This window comes from Cheilinus undulatus, linkage group 19 (genome assembly GCF_018320785.1).
Source record: "Cheilinus undulatus linkage group 19, ASM1832078v1, whole genome shotgun sequence".
Lineage (NCBI taxonomy): Eukaryota > Metazoa > Chordata > Actinopteri > Labriformes > Labridae > Cheilinus > Cheilinus undulatus.
The window spans coordinates 12,194,363-12,210,918 of NC_054883.1; the positions used below are offsets into that span (position 1 = coordinate 12,194,363).

The 16,556-nt window shown below is 39.9% G+C and overlaps 2 protein-coding genes across 3 annotated transcripts in view; both read right to left on the reverse strand.

Moving 5' to 3' along the window:
- nck1b (NCK adaptor protein 1b) overlaps nucleotides 1–11,372 on the reverse strand; it is a 54,888-nt gene extending 43,516 nt beyond the window's left edge. For both annotated transcript variants that reach the window (XM_041814105.1, XM_041814104.1), the window contains exon 1: nucleotides 11,134–11,372. The gene's annotated coding sequence lies outside the window, so the exon portion shown is untranslated. The remainder of the gene's footprint in view (nucleotides 1–11,133) is intronic.
- Nucleotides 11,373–12,999: 1,627 nt separating this feature from the next.
- On the reverse strand, nucleotides 13,000–16,239 carry slc35g2b (solute carrier family 35 member G2b). Its single transcript, XM_041814397.1, has 2 exons — nucleotides 16,020–16,239; nucleotides 13,000–14,887 (listed from the first exon to the last, which is right to left on the reverse strand). Exon 2 carries the CDS (start codon nucleotides 14,865–14,867, stop codon nucleotides 13,617–13,619), a length of 1,251 nt encoding a protein of 416 aa, XP_041670331.1. The 5' UTR covers nucleotides 14,868–14,887; nucleotides 16,020–16,239; the 3' UTR covers nucleotides 13,000–13,616.
- Between the last annotated feature and the right edge of the window lie 317 nt (nucleotides 16,240–16,556).

A 16,556-nucleotide genomic window follows, 5' to 3' on the forward strand; every position in this document is an offset into this window, starting at 1 on the left:
TTTGCATTTAACTTTAAAACATCTCCATCTCGTAATGTTCCATGATTATTTCATAGAGTGGTGAATGTGCAGGTCACAACTTGTCTACGAGAGCGTTTTGGAGTTGTTGGATTGTGTGTTTGATAAGTTTGATACTGCGGCGCCACCTGCTGTTTTGGAATGTGTAGTCTTGTGAGAAAGAAAACAAACGCCTTTATTATCGGTGGATTTTATCGGTTAATATTTTATTATAAAAATATGTACAATATATGCAATATTGGCCGATAATTTATTGGTACCAATAATTATTGTGCATCTCTAATTAAAATGTATTATGGCACACACGGAAGACAGGGAGAGAGGGGGGGAGAGCGAGAGAGAGGGAGAGCGAGAGAGAGAGATAGAGAGAGAGAGAGGGAAAGCACCAAAACAGGACTTGAATTGTGAAGCCTGAAAGTGTTCTGTGAAACTGTCGGGTCAATCAGAGAAGTTTATGAATTTCCTGTCTCACACCAGCGAGTCATGCAGGCAACATGTAAACTCGGAGATCTGCATAGGTTCACCAGTGCAGGCATAGTGCCATATCTGCCATGAAGCCATGGGCAGTGGATGCATAAAAAGCAGGGCACTGCCTGTTAACATCACTGCATTAACTTCTCTTACCACGTGATTTTCACTTCTCAAATTCTGCATGCTACGTTATAGTAACAGCGAAAACGAGTGCATTGTGCCACATAAATAGCAACACCCGGTGCGATGTCTTACAGCATGGGTGTATATGGATACAGGACTGATTTAAGCAAAGCTTTGAGGCAGATAATTTGCTTCAAGGAATTGTTTTAAATCGAATCACCTAAATAATTCGAGGGATCGTTTCAGCCCTAATATATGGTGTACTGCTATATTGCCTAAAATACTGCAATATTAGTTTTAGGCAATATCGCCAAACTCTACTTGAAAGAGTCAAAGCCTTTTTATTGAAACGGTGTAATCAAGACATTATTATTAAATGAAAAATAATCAAACATATAACTCAAACTGTATGCATACACGGGGGCTGGAGAGAACAGGGGATGCATAAAGTCAGAAAACACGAGAAAGAGAGGGACTTAAAACATAGAGCCTGTTGTTGATCTGCCAATCTCCCAGGTCAGTCAATGAAGTCCTAGAAATTCTTTGCAATCTGGAGTGCAGACACACAGCTACTGACAGCAGACTCACAAGTTCATCAGTCTGTACCTGCGCTCAGAGATCTGTGTCATGACCGCCTGTATACCTGCACCAACACTGTGTACCAACACTGCACTGTCACAACATCACTGTGATGCTGTTATGGCAAATCAGTAATTTCTATCTTCTTAAAAATTCCTCATGAAAAACTGTCAAGCTTTGACTAGAGTGGGGGTGGAATGAAATCTAACAGAGGAACCTTCTGTATGAGCGAGATGAGCTGCACCATTTGGACACGCTGACTGTAGAGTATTTTTAGATTTTAATGTGTAAACGGTGTGCCTTTTTAACATCGCTGATATGGTATGAACTATTTTAGGGTTTAAGGACATTAGAAACCAAAGCAATAAAAGCTGATTATAATTTCTTAGTTCACATTTATTGCTCAAAAGCGCTCTCACTTCCTATTTTCACTTCCCTCTTTATCATGATAGCATATCCCCTCCTGCAATACCATAGCATATTGTGAAATCAGAGATGTGAGACTGAATTTTACACAAAGAGATAGTGCTATCATGTGGCATACAATACTAAGTGCAAAACAGGGAGCAAAACTTAATAGCGGTTATTTATTTGTCAAGATATGTGTCCTCTAAAATAAACAAAATGTTTAATATAGAGTATTAAAGCATGTTTCCTGTTTCCTTGTAATGCAAATGCAGTAAGTAGTGGTGTGTTAAAGGGATTCTGTTTTGGAAGGGATTATTATCCATCAAGTTACGCTTCCCCCATAAATGTTTAGTAACAGAACAACAAATTCTTCCACATTTGGATATGGAGTGAGTAGTGAGTTAATTTAATATTTTGTTCTAGTAACATTCATGATGGAGATATAAAAAGCCTCTCCTGTCATTTTACAATATGGGTGTACTTTTCAACAGAGCACATCTCAACAGAACACAGAAGCATACAGCATTAAATAAAAAACCCAAGTTTAGCTGCATTTTTGGTCTGTGGTCTGACAAATGCCGTTAAAATGTCTCTGGTTCCCTATTTTGCAGAATGCTGAGATGGGCCCAAACTAAAGAGGGAAGAAACAAACATGAAACAAAGTGATGTCTACACAGAACAGCTGCTTGATTAAAATGAGGGGAAAAAATCAAAATACAGTTAGTCAGTGATCTGTATCATTGCTGGAATGACTGATCAAAACATGCCTGAAATACACTGTGTCACATGACTTTCCTTGAGCTACAGTCTTACTGGAGGGGCTAAATTTAGAGATAAGACCCCTGCATTTGAGGAACAAAATTGAGCGTAAACACGATACACATTATCTTATTTCAGTCTTTCAGCCTGAACCCTCTCCTGTAAGCAAATACGCACCAGAACATAATACTTCTAAGGTAGAACGGATCAATTCCCTCAGACCCCACCTACATGAGAAAGCCTACACATCCGCATCCACACCCTGCAGCTAGCAGGAGTTGACAGTTGTTCTGGGTGGCCTTTTTTGCTTAAAGCTACCAAGTCCAACAGCAGCCACATCCAAGCAATTTGGGATCAAGGCAACAGCAAAATGAACCTTTAAGTTACCTCAGAGTTCCTGGGGATTTCCTGATGACTAAACCAAGTTTACAAAGCAGGAGGACTCCTCACATGGAGTGCTACTGTACAATAAATCTGCCTGTGGTTTGGTTGTGGGTGGTGTCATTCTATTGTAGCATTAAGGAGTCAGTAAAGGATGATCAGAATCAAATCTAATTCAGTCAATGCAGTGAAATGGAGCTGTAAACCCCGCTGTAACGGCAGCCTTCTGGAAAAAATTATTGTTGCAGTCAAAATAGCACATCATTTGTAAACCGCGGGATAATAATCCCAGACAGTCTGTGTCAGGGAGGTGAAATGGATACACTAACTTCCTCTTGGTTTTCGTACATCCTGGTGAATATGAGCCCCAGGGTGCTGTCACAATAGGACTAAACAAGCCGCTTGGGACCTCTGGGAGGGACACGTGTTGGAACTTGTGTGTGAGCATCCTGAATGCAGAAGGCATTCCAGGTTGCACTGGGATGCCACGAAAATCTACACAAATCAACGAGATATGTGATAGGAGAGAAAAGGCAAGAAAAAAGCCTCGCAGGAAAAGGCCCAAACATGAGGACTGTGCTTGGACAAACTGGGAGTTGTTTCAGAGCACTGCCTTACATGATTACATACCTACAGGTAGAAATGTTCTATAGCTGTGAATGTGGGCTTATTACATTTATTTCAGTGGTGCTGAAATTAAGAAATATTTCTTTAATATCTGTTTGGAAAAAAAGAAACTCAAGCAACAATCTTGACACACATATTAAGTTGACACACATGCCTATCATTTGGTCAGTCTACAGGTCTCACATCTGCGGACAGATTTCCAAAATGCTGTTAGAAGATAAGCCAAAAGTGTCATAAATTAACCTTGAATGCCAGATAGACTATTTCACACATTCATTTCATGGGATACATTTCATAATCATCTGGGCAAATGTCCACAGCCTGTTTGGAAGGGCAGAACCTTTCAAAAGAATCTTAGAAAATGACTTGACAAAGGTTCTGTCTGTCATATTCATTATGGACCAATCAGAGTAACAAAACGTGACAAAGCAGGCATGTGCAACCCCAGGGAGTAAACTACACAACGTTCACTTGACAGGGTGCTGCTATCATTCTTCACTATTAGTAGAGCCAAATGGTAACATCTTTGCCACCAACACAAAGCTTTCAGATTCATTCTTTGCTCTCTTTTAAATGGATATTTCGGGATTTTTTTAAGTTGGGTCGTTTGAGGTACTTGATTATAGTAGCGGCATTACCCTCCAGTGATTTCTGTGAAAGTTGATCCTGTAGTTATTACGAGCTCAGAGAGATCAGGGGCATAGTGGCTGTTGATGGGATCGTTTTATCTGCGTAGTTTAGTGAGCTTTATGTAAAAATAGGTCAAGACAATATGTTGACTTGCCTGTATGCTGTTGAAAACAAACTTGAACCCAGCCGTCTGCGTACATGGGGCGTGTCTTAAACCACTAGGCCATCTGCGCCTCAGTCTTTACTATGTTTTAACAAAGAAATGTCCAGTTCTGATATAACTGCCTCTAGCTGCATCCAAACTAGTCTCTTTATGGGCCACCATTGTTTACTGGCCTGCAACCAAACTAAACCCGACCCATACCTTCTGCTATGTTCTCTTCAAATTATGATGATTCACTCTCAGAAAGGGCACAAGTTTTAGAATTAGCTTTGGAAAATGGATCTGCCTAACGACAGACACAGAATCCATCCACTGGCTTTGCTAAGTTGGTACTAAGTAGAAGTGGGAATAAATTAAAAAAAAATTAATTCACTCAAGTGTCACAATATTCTACTGGATGTTTTTTTAATAAGTTTTTAAGGGATGCACCATAATGTATTTTTGCAGGTATCTGATATGCCAACATCTCCAAATTTATTTTTAGCTAATACCTATAGATAAGGATATATAAATGTTGTGCAGACTTAGGTCCTTTAACATACTTTCAAAGTGTGGGGATGAACAAAGAAACAACCTTCAGTCCTTAGCATACACTTTCAAGTTTAAGAAATATGAATACACAAAGAAAACTTCATCTGCAGGTCTCTTGGTCCTGCTTAAAACTCCACAATACTATTGGTTAGGGGTGTGTCGCGACACTTTGCTCACAAGACCAGATTTAGGCTTACAAGTACGAGACAAGGCGAGATTTTATACTTTTTTTTTTTTTTTTACTTTAATAACTGAATAAATTTACTGTATTTTTTTCTTTAATTCAAGTGAAAGACATAAATGTAAAGATTGCAAGTACATTTTCAAGTTTAAACTACTAATCCTCATTTACTAAATACCACTGCTTACATATAGTTTGTCTTTTCTAGCCATGATTCAAACATGCATTTAATAGTACTTCATATTATTATTCATGCATGTTAAATTTGATCCGTCATCTCCGAACTAAACATGCAGCGGAATACGGTGACTTCACTATAGCAACAGGCAGCTTCACCGAAGCAACAACCTCTGGACTTTAAAAGGAAAGACAAGTACCCTCGAGAGAGCAATAAGGCAAAAAAGATAAGAGAAAAGTGGTCAAATTCATCGCTTTGAACAACCATCCCATCTCCATGGTGGAGAATTTGAGTTTTTGTCGTCTTCTTGAGCTTTTAGACCCCCACGCTATGCCCTTCAGTCTTGACAGTACATTACTGACACTGCTTTGCCGGAGCTGTACAACAAAGTACATTATAGCATACTAGAGTTTAAAAGCAGCTTCCCTGCCGTTAGCTTCACTACAGATGTTTAGAGCTCTGATGTTAGCCCCATGTCACTGCTGAGTCCTCCACCTTTGAGTTAAAGCGTGCAGTATTTCATGCACACCAGTTTCGTGGGTCTCACACAGCAGAGCATGTAAGCAGGCAATCGAGAATGCTGGTTTTCCAAAACAAAAAGCTACACTTCATTTTAAAGTAAAAGTGGGTAAAGAAATTAAAGGAGGGAGGAAAAAGCGATGTAACAGCTCCAGTTGCACTTTAGAAATTGCTCTGTAATAACAAGAGTGCCTTGTATTTGATATTTGGGTTTTATCGCAGTGTTAATGTTTTGGTTCATGTCTCAGATTAAGCTGCTACATTTTAATAGGATTATTCCTTTAAATCTGCATGATTCATATGTTTTTAATCCTATTCAAGTCAAATTGTTTACACCACTTTAACGTGGAGTTAGGATGTTTTTAATTCATTTATTTTAGTTCAGTTTTTGTTTTTGTGACTAATATAGTCAAGTTAATTATCACTTCTAAGTGGAATTTTAATATTTCAAATTCAATTATTGAATTGAGTGGAACTGAGGTTATCTGGGTTCACTTTTTCCGACTGCTCAGGTCTGTCAGCTGTTTTGACCATTTTTAAGTGGATTTTTGATTGTCTGCTTTAATTCAAACACTGCACTAAGTGAAAATGTAACTTTATTTATTTTTTTTTTTTTTGACAAATGATTAAAGCGAACAGAGCTATTACACCATTCTGAGCAGAAATGTGATTTTATGTTTTTAACAACGTTGGCTGTACTGACTTAAATGGAATAAGTTTCAGATATCTAGTAGGGCTGGGCAATTAATCCCAAGTTGGATTAAATCGCAATATGGCCGGCTGCAATTTCCAAAGAAGTTGAAATATTTCTTTAACTTGAAATGTGTCAAAAAAAAGTTTAATAAATCATTTTTGCAGCAGAAGCAGAGATTTTATGCACACTATGCAAACATTCAAGTGTCAATTTTTTTTTTAGAATGGTTTACAAAAATCCTCCTTTTTGTGTTCTATGTTTGTTTTTCTTAATCAGAATGAGACATAAAACTGATAATGCCCTAAAAATAGCAAATGACATCACATTTGCAATATGAACAAAAATAGCTAGCTCATTCCATCTAAAACTGATGAAGCCTAGTGTTACTTCACTAAAGTCATACCTCAGCTGGTAGCCAGCCTCACCTCCCCCACCCCAGCTGCCTCCTTTATAGCTTAAAGCTTGTTGCACCCCCATATTCAGATTCATGCTACAATGGATTAATTGCTTCGGAAATAATTTCATTGTTTTCAATACACATGGTCTTATTTATGGAATTATCAAAAAATTGTTGAAAAATACATAAGATAAATCAAAGAATAATAGCATTTTAAATCGCAATCACAAAATTTGGGGGAAAAAAATCACAGTTAGATTATTTTTGCAAATCGTTCAGCCCTAATATCTAGTAGTTATTCAGTTTACTTCAGTTATCTTTGCAAACAAAAACAACTGAAACTCTAATCTAGGTCATTATGAGTATCGGATCGGGACTCGGTATCAGTAAATATTCAATATCAAAATTTCAGATTGTGATCGGAGGCTAAAAATGCTGATCGGGACAACGCTAGTTGTAAATATCTGCTGAAATTTTATACAAATACATTAATTAACATTATAAGCTTACATCTGCTGATACCGGTATGCCGATAATATCATGTTTCTCTAGAAAAAAGAAAACCACCTGTGAGTTGTCGTCATCTACCACACCTCTGCAAGCAAATAGGATAGCTTGGTAATGAGCTCATAAGCTTAAATGATGAACATTTACTTTTTAAGGAAGGAATTCAGCCTCCACCTACCACCGTCCACAAAAGAGGGACAGATCTTTTAAATCTGCTTTCTACAATGTTTATTCATTGCTCAAGACATGAACATCAATGAACAATGAACATGACAGGAACCTCAATGGAACTGTTAGCAGATATTGATCAGATGCTCCACGTTTATCGTCTCAATGAAAAAAGATCACCACAATTATCAATCAGCTGATCTATAAAATGTGTAAATAAGTCCAGTTGAGATAATACAAGCTGTGAAGGCCAAATTACTTACAAATGTTGTTCTATGGTTGTCAATGCTGTTTTGTAATAAAAAGATATAAGAAGGTTACAATGATTTTCCATGAGTAACCATCAAAATGTATGCCCACACAACTGGTTTAAAGTTATCAGAGGGGTTTCGATGGCATCCAACAGTCTCTTAAAGTAAAGTTGTCATGAAAGACAGGACTGCTGTCATTAGCAAGTTCACACATCCTCATTTTCACACTAAAAAACCCAGAGTGAAACCCCCAACCAAAATGAACTAATAGAGAAAAACACTGAAACTTCATACTTGTTTTCCACATTATGAGGAAGTCAAACCACTCACTCTAAATGAGAAATGATAGCAGCCTCTTTGACCACAATGGTAAGTTTTACAGAAGTGGGAGAGAAGATGTCCCATTGTTGGTTGTGTGGTACTTGACGGCTTTGCCTTAGAATGGATTTGCTTTGGTTTCAGCTCAACCTGATAAAAGTATCAAACATAATATGAGGTGTCATTCTTCCTTTCTTCACTCCTGTTCTGTGTATACTGGCAAAGAGCTAAATCCCATTTTCAGTTGGTTAGAATATAGAGAGCACATTTGTTATGGACTCTCAAACATTCTAGCAGCATGGGAATTCAAAGGGAAATATGTCAGAATTAACAAATCGAAAGCCCTGAAAGAAAATAAGGAAATTGAAAGGTGTGAATGCAATAACTGAAATAACAGAGATAAAAATACAGAAAAAAATCCATTCTTTCTATACTTCAACCTAAACCATCCTAATCAATTCCTGTGCATGTACTTGACCAGGGACATTTTCAGCTGCATCAACTTTTTGGCCATGATGAAAATGCACAGTTGGTATTTTCCCCTAGGCTGTAGCGACAGATTTGGCTGCTTGAGGCCACTGTTAACACACAGCCAAGCACTGAGGAAGAGGCAAAGCAAAGATCTCAACTCATCCCTGCATATCCATAAGTCTACACTGTAATATGAAAAAAGACCATGTGAGAGGTTATCTGAGTCAACAGGAGCTATAAATAGGACACAGAAGAAGAAAAATAGGGCCATATCGCTGCAATTACAACATGCATAGCTGATTAGTGAAGGCATTGGCATCCTAAGCATGAGCTGGTTATCTGGCTGCTGCATGTTCTCTTTATGTTTCCTAATAGTACACGTCTTACAAAGTGCCGTCTATGCCCAAGAGGAATGCATAAGCCTCCAAGTCAATTCTGCCAAAAGGCAGGTCTCCTTCCACCATCTTTCTTTGAGCAAATTGTCTCTCTTCTTCCTCTGAGAGCAGACCAAATGTCTCTCCCCCCTCTCACCTTCCTGAAACCTTAATGAGAGACTGTGAAGAGGTCTGTCAGTGTGACAATAATTACAGAAACTGTACGATTCAGCAGCTGCAAAAGACCCCCCCTCCCAGGCACATATGCTAACCCCTTAAATCATCCACATTTAACCAGCCACATAAATTGGATGATAAAACACACCAAACATATTGATGTTCTGTTTGCTTCAAAGCACCTAGATAAGGTTTTTGTAACAAGCACAAGCCAGCGAGAGCTTGCCAACGATTACAAAGCCTTATCATCTATTGTGCTGCTGAAGCATGACATTTAGTCTGGCTTTGACTGTGTGAGGTAGAAACAAATGTTAGGAGATAATCAGAGAAAAAGGAGATGATTCAAAAACAGACAGTGTTTCACTGACACAGCACATTTGCCTATCTATAACTGGCAGATGAAACTTCAGACATTTTTTCCAACTTGTATGCAGGTGTTAGTTTCCAAAGCTGCTTTAGAGCAGTGGTTCTCAACTGGTCTGGAATCAAGACTCATCACCACCTCAAATTTATTTCATTAAAAAAAATTACAATTTGGATCCTAAAATTGAGGAAACATGATTTAACAAAGAGACAGGATCAATCAAACATGTTAACAAAGCCCATTATTACAAAGGGGCAGGCATGTATACATTTTATTTTACTCCATTTACAGAAACAGCGTGATTATGTGGTAATTTCTTGAGGAATATCCTATCTTGAGGAAATAAACTTCTTTATCTGAGAAATAAAGATATTAATAAATTGAAATTTGAGAAAATGACTGAAATATACTTGTCATCACAGGAAAAGCTTTAAAAAAATGTATGGATGTACTGTATGTCTACTACCATCGCGACCCACTTTTGGGTCCAGACCCACCAGTTGAGAAACACCGCTTTGGAGCATCAACTTAAAATGATGCAAGCTTCTCCTGTGTGTGCTGCTGTTATACACGTTTTATTTAGGGCTGTCAAAAGATTACATTTTTTATTGCAGTTAATCTCAGGATTTCTGTAGTTGATCGGAAAATTAATTGCATCCATTCTGTCCCATTTTAAAATGACACTTCTTGCAACCAAAATGGTTTTTATGTAATGATTTGGATCTTCTACTGTCCCAACCTAAGGGTAAATCCTGATTGGATGGATTATAATATGAACTTAATCATAGAAAACGGAACTTGTTATGGATGTTAAGGAAATACAATGTGAATATGACTTTTAACTTGTCCACTGAGCTGTCTCTGAGTTTTTAAAGAGGAATGGGGCAGTGGTGGACTTACTTTACCTCTGTTGCTGCAGGGAGACACTGACATGGCTTAATCAAAGGGTGCTAAAAGGCCCAATAAAGCATGAGAATAAACACATTTAGAAAAAAAGTAGTTTACTAACTGTGGATCTTCATTAATCACGATAAATCTCACCATTCCTGGTTGTATTACATTACTGCTTTAAACAAATAATCTTCAATGTTTGTTTAACCGTCATGCAATCCCAACAATCATCTCGGATTGTTGAGGTTATAGTTAAAACTGTCCCTGATGCAGCAAAACAATGCTACATTAGTATGCAATCAAGAGGCCATTTACAAGTGGTAAATCAAAGTCACTTGTCTAGCTTAACTACATTGATGTTAAGGGACCATGAGCAAAGTGGAATAAAGGAAAACCCAACAACTTAAGTATTTGCCAGTGCTATATAAAAAGACCAATAAAAGCACAAAGAGACGGCACTGCCTGAAATTTGAGGATGCAGTGTTGACAGAAACAACCGTTAAGGCCATTTTCACTCCCAGTAATAAAAGCATTAACGTGGTGCAATGCACGAAATTAAGTGAACCCCATTAACTGGTTGTGCTGCAGTTTTATCTAAGATTTTATCTAGTAACTTAAGTGTGACACGCTGTCACGCTATCTATCCAACTTAGCGACCTGGCTGATAAAATCCAGAAAAAAAAAGGTGACAAATGTCTCGATTAGAGCCAAACTAACCGTTAGCCAGCTGGGTAACAGTATGTTGGCCATGTTGGCAAGGCGACAGACTGGTTTTTGTCTGGGTTAACAGTTAGCTGTTAGCCGACGTGACTTGTAACGTTACTCGGTGAATTCAAGGATAGCAGCAGCTAGCCTGTAGCTCTCATGAGAAACGTTAGTGCGGCAGCTTGTATCAGAAAGCTTCACCGTCAGTGGCAGCTCAGATTCATATGCTCAGTCATACCACGTCTTACCCGATAGCTGATGGCCACCTCTTCTCGTCTCCGTTAGGTGAATATTCAGCGTGAAGGACCGTCACATAAACTACAGCTGGGTGCACACTAATGATATCCAGACTCGCAGTTAGCAGCCAGTTAATTTTCCACTCCAACAGGCTAGCCTAGCTGATGAGACGCTGTGCCCCGTTGGAATAGCATTTCTATATCAAAGCATGTCATTGCTCAGCAGCACGGCTAGGCTAGCTAGCAGTAGCTCCACAAGCTCCTCAGACACTAGATCCCGCCTTCTCGCGTCCAATTGGCTGCGTAAAACTCGGCTCTCTTATGATTGGATAATGGCATTGTCAGTCAATCATGCTGCAGCTGCTGATGTTTCGATTCCCCATGGACATTCATGATGTTTTACGCCTCATGGGGCTGAGAAGTGAATGACTGCTTAAATAAAAACCTGTTTAAAGGGAAAAAAACACACTGCCATACTGTGTTATAAGTATGCTTTACATGTCATTTCCTGTTAATACAGCTCATGATCAGCTATTTCAAAAGAAGGTGATTTAAAGGCTTTCTAATCCTTGAATGTGGCAAACGTGTGACCATGTTTGAACCAAAAAAAAAAAAAAACTTTATTTAAACAAACTGGGAATTTGATAACGTGAAAGAAGCGTCTTTCCCTAATTAAAAGCTTGAATGTTGAATGAAAATGTCAGTATGTTGTGCATGAGGCCCTAAGAGCTGAAAAGGTTGGTGAACATTACATATTCTAAAGGCCACGTGTTTCTAAAGCTTTCATGAAACTGCCCAGTCATTTTTACTGTGCAACAGCTCTTACACACAAACATACAATAACTCATCATTAAATTGCATTGAGCCCCCTCCTGGGATATTGTGCTACTTCTAATAAACACGTCTGCGGTGTATTGAGTTGCAGAGTAATTTGGAAGGTTGTAGCACTCTGCAGGATGCAGTCTGTTTCCTGCTCAAACAGATGGGCCTACCCTGCATGTATTCTCTTCTCTGCACCCAAAACCCCTTTTGTAAACAGCACTGTAATTCAACACATATAATAGACAGTGATCTCTCTTTGCATCAGTTTATTCATCTTTTTTAATTTGAAAAATATGTTTGAGCTTTCAACCATTAATAAAACAATACACAGGAGAGAGAATGTGCCTCCTATTTAAAATAATTTCACATAATGTGGTTATGATGGGTATGGTTTCTTGGTTGAAAATGATTGCAGCTTGCGCTTTATACCTGAATATCGCTCTTGTTATTGGCTGTGGATTGTCACCAGACAGAACCACTTCTCTGAGTTTGGTTAACCCCAATACCTTTTATTTTCTGTCGCTGTAATAATCTATTGAGCAATCAACTAGGTGTCATAAATTTAAAAGACTTGTAATGTGCAAACAATTGTTTGTTTTCTGATCTGCTGCTCCTGTTCCCATAACACAGACTGCATTAAATTGGGATGCTCTTTGATGAAATAACAAAAATAGAATAGCTCTTAGCTGGAAATGGCTGACCTCATGATTGTGAGAGAATAATTTAGACTTCTGCTGACACCATGAGAGTTGAAGTGGATTGTGAATGCCACCTGCTGGGCTGTTAGTGAAACATCCACTTGGCATGCGGCGCATTTGCTCTGCATCATTATTACCACTGTATTTCGACCCACTACTGTTATGCTTTGCCCCAGGGGAGTCTGTCTTAGCTTTTTTAGGCACAGGGAAGGGAAGCAGGGCTGCTACAAAAAAAAGCTGATGGTCTGTTGTTGTTAAAGAGGACTTTAATTCAATACAGAGCACCTGCCTCAGGGCATTAGTCTGATATGCGTCTGAAAGTAAACAGAAGCACCGTCCAGGGATGTAGTCACTAGTGTTAAGTATCAAGCTGCAACTAGGGAAGCAAAGAAAATATGAGATTCTCTCTTAAAATGTATTTTTAACTATCAACAAATACAATCCCAGTATACTGCATAAGATTGTCCCTATATGGCAGCACATAAACCCATCCTTGTTTGTCTTTAAAGGCATTTAAAGAAAGTACACCTTCTCTGCAAGCAAGAGATTAAAGCTAATGAAGCATTGATGGAACATGGGTGGTATTTTTTTATTCTTTCATTCCTTGAATGCCGTACGAATGATGCCTGGGCTGACATTTATACATTGTGACAAATGTGGCAGTGTGACAGCAGATCTCATTGAAGTAAAAATGATAAAAGCTGCTGTGCTCGAGCAAAATAAATCACAGAACTGAAGTGTTTTTCTTTTGGAGGCATTCTGCCACATTGTAACATTAAAACAGTACTAACAGGTAGAAACAGTCACCATAATACATTAGTCTTTTATTTCACACACAAATATTAAGACATGAGTTACACAAACTGGCACTCTTCCCACAACACAACGATACAAAATCCTCAGATGAAGATCCAGACATTCTTTAAATTGCACAACCAAGCAACATTGTAAACAAGCACACCAACATATCCGGACTCATTTGATGGGAGAGTCCAGGATCTCTTGGTAATCCTGCCGGATGGCCCTGCTCACCCTGTACAGCTTGACTCCTGTGAGCGTGAACACACTGACCATGATGACCAGACCTCCAATGACATCATAGACAGATGGGATCATCCTCAGAACGATAAGTTGGAGGAACATGGCGACCACGATTTCTAGATGCTGCACGGTGCTAACTAAGGCTGGATGAAACTTGTTTAGAGCATAGTAGACTCCGAGGAACGCCACAGTGGAGCAGATACAGATCCCAATTAAATAGCCCCAGGTCTCCCCATCCAGCGGGATGATGGGCTCCTGCATGATAAACATGGTGGAGGCCCCCCACACGGTGCCCGTCCAGCCAAACGTAAAGAGAGCCGTCCACATGCTGACACGCTCCTTGATGGCTCTGTAAACGATCATGGAGAGGGCGGCCGTCAAACCAGCCATCACTGTCATTGTGTAGCCAAACGCCTCCTTCCAAAACCCCAACCTTGACTTCTCTTCATCCGCTATGTTTGGCACCATCACCAGGCACAGTCCGAACACGCTTCCCACAACGGTGACTACGTCTGTATAGCCCAGCCTCTCATCCAGCAGCAGGAAGGCCAGAACTGCACTGAAAACTGTGGTTGATGCACGCCACATGATGGTGCCATTACTTGGTGGAACTATGGCGAAAGAGGTGTAGGCGCAGGTGATGGAGATAACATTGCACACACCATAGAAGAAGAGCCGCAGCCGGTAACCCTTAGGGCCAAAGGGGCCTTCCCGGTAGTAGAGAACCACCAGGATGGACAGCACTTGGATCACAGAGCGAATGAAGAGCAGCTCCAAGGAGGGCACTTTAGAGCGGTCGGCTGCTAGACGGGTGATCAATGCCACACATCCGTGAGCCACCGCTGCCCCAAACAACGCCATCCAGGTCACCCTAGAGGCCAAGACATTCGCCTCACCAAAGCTGGCCAGCTGACCCCCAACCCCCTTGTCTCTTTGCGCACTTGGCTGCTTAGGCTGGGTCTCCATGGTGCCAAAGAAAGTCCTGCCGCCTTTGCTGTCTGACACCAGTCTCTTTCCCACGTTGGCTTCAGCGAAGGCGCCAAAGTCCTCGAAAGAGGGCGCATCATCGTAGCCCTCATCCCCAGGCTGGGGGAAGTGGGTAGCATATTTCACTGTCACTGTGTCTGGGTGGATCTTAACCCGCTTTTTTGATCCGTACTGCAGTGAGGATGAGGATACATCCATGTTTCTTTATGAGTCAGAATCTGAAATGGAAACAGAAATGGTGCAGTGTTTAGTGCTAAAATTACACTCAAATATTTGATGTCATTTTCCCCCTAATGAGCCAAAACAGCCTCTCTGAGATACATATTTACAGCCTTATTTTCACAGCATCCACCCCAGACACACACTTGGATGCACACCGTCAAAACACACACTTATCACCCCTCTCACTTACCTTTCTCCCCTGCCTTGTAGCCTTACAGAACACTTGTATTGTGTTACTTCTATATATATCCCATGCAAGCTCATATAAGCCGAGTAGCAAACACTGTGAGGCTGATGCAGTCTGATGGGGATGAAATTACATAACAGGAAACCACACAGGGGACAATACATGAATGTGGGCCACTTGTGAGAGGGATGGAGTGGCACAGCAGAAAATGGTAAAACGTGGAGTGTCTAAAGTGAGTGCAGGAAAGGGTTAAACGCTGTTGGATAGTTAGAAAGGTCCTTTTTGAGATTTTTTAAATCTTCCTTATAAGGGCAATGAAGGGGTTGACTTTCAAGTGTTGTTCTAAAATCTAAAAATCTGTGCTTAAAGGGACAAATCCTGTTGAAAGTTAATCCACTAAAGATCTTCATCACCACATTAGATTAAGTCGACCAATTCCCTTAAAACACAGCATGGATGTAAACCACAAGGGGGCAGATAGACTCTCTTATTAGGCTTCCTGCCTCTCATATGCGGTTGCTCCTCCTTTTTGCAAATGCACATTAATATAACTTGATTTAGAGTAATAGACCCTGTAGTAGGGGGAAACCCTTATTAAATGAGGCGTTTGGTCATTTCTTTTAGTCTGAAAGCATGACAAAAATCAATGCTGTGACTACTTTGTGCCAGTTTTGAAGAAGGCTTTAATTTTCATGACTAAAAAAGACGTTTGAAAAGGATTTCCAGGAATACGACATGAAAAATCTTGTAGATTTTCAGTAAAACTGCGAAATTTAGATATGTACATGTATAAAATCCAGTTTATTTAATATTTAAGTGATGTTTTTGATGTTTTACCGGTCTAAATTTTTTAAAATCGTTATCAATGAACACAATGTGTTTGCATGAAATTGGTCGATTGCAGCGAAAAACAGAAAGGAGGAAACAGAATTCCAGCTTACCGTTTGTTCTTTGAATAGTTCCTGATGATGCATAAAGCTTTTTTTTCGTATCATAAATAAATATCTCGATGCATTTCTTCGTCTTCACATCCCCTCATCTGCCATTTCCCCATCTTCCTCTTCGAGTGGAGCGCCTCTTACTGCTTATTTGCTCCCCACGCTGTCGATGGACGCTGGTTCTTCCACTTCTGGCGAGGCTTGAGAAGCTGCTGTTGCTGAGGGTGATGATGATGATGATGATGAAGCTGAGGCGAGAAAGTGGGGGGAAGGAGAGCGAGAGAGAAAGAGAGGGGGGGGGGAGAGAAAGCCGAAGAGTGAAGCAACTGTCACTGTCACAGCCAGTGGTTTCCCCTCCTCCTCTTCCTCCGAGACTGATTTCCACGTCCAGCCGTTCGTATTCGTCATCTCTCAGGAGGGGTAAAAAAAAAAAAAAAAAAAAAAAAAAAATGACGTGTGTCGGTCTGCCGTGATCAGCATCATCACCTCTATCATGTTTGTTTGATTTAAACTTCAAAGGAAAATGTGTTTCCATCAGAG

Bases quoted from the DNA above. Each gene is read 5' to 3' on its own strand.
- slc35g2b (XM_041814397.1), bottom strand. From the start codon at position 14,867: ATGGATGTATCCTCATCCTCACTGCAGTACGGATCAAAAAAGCGGGTT.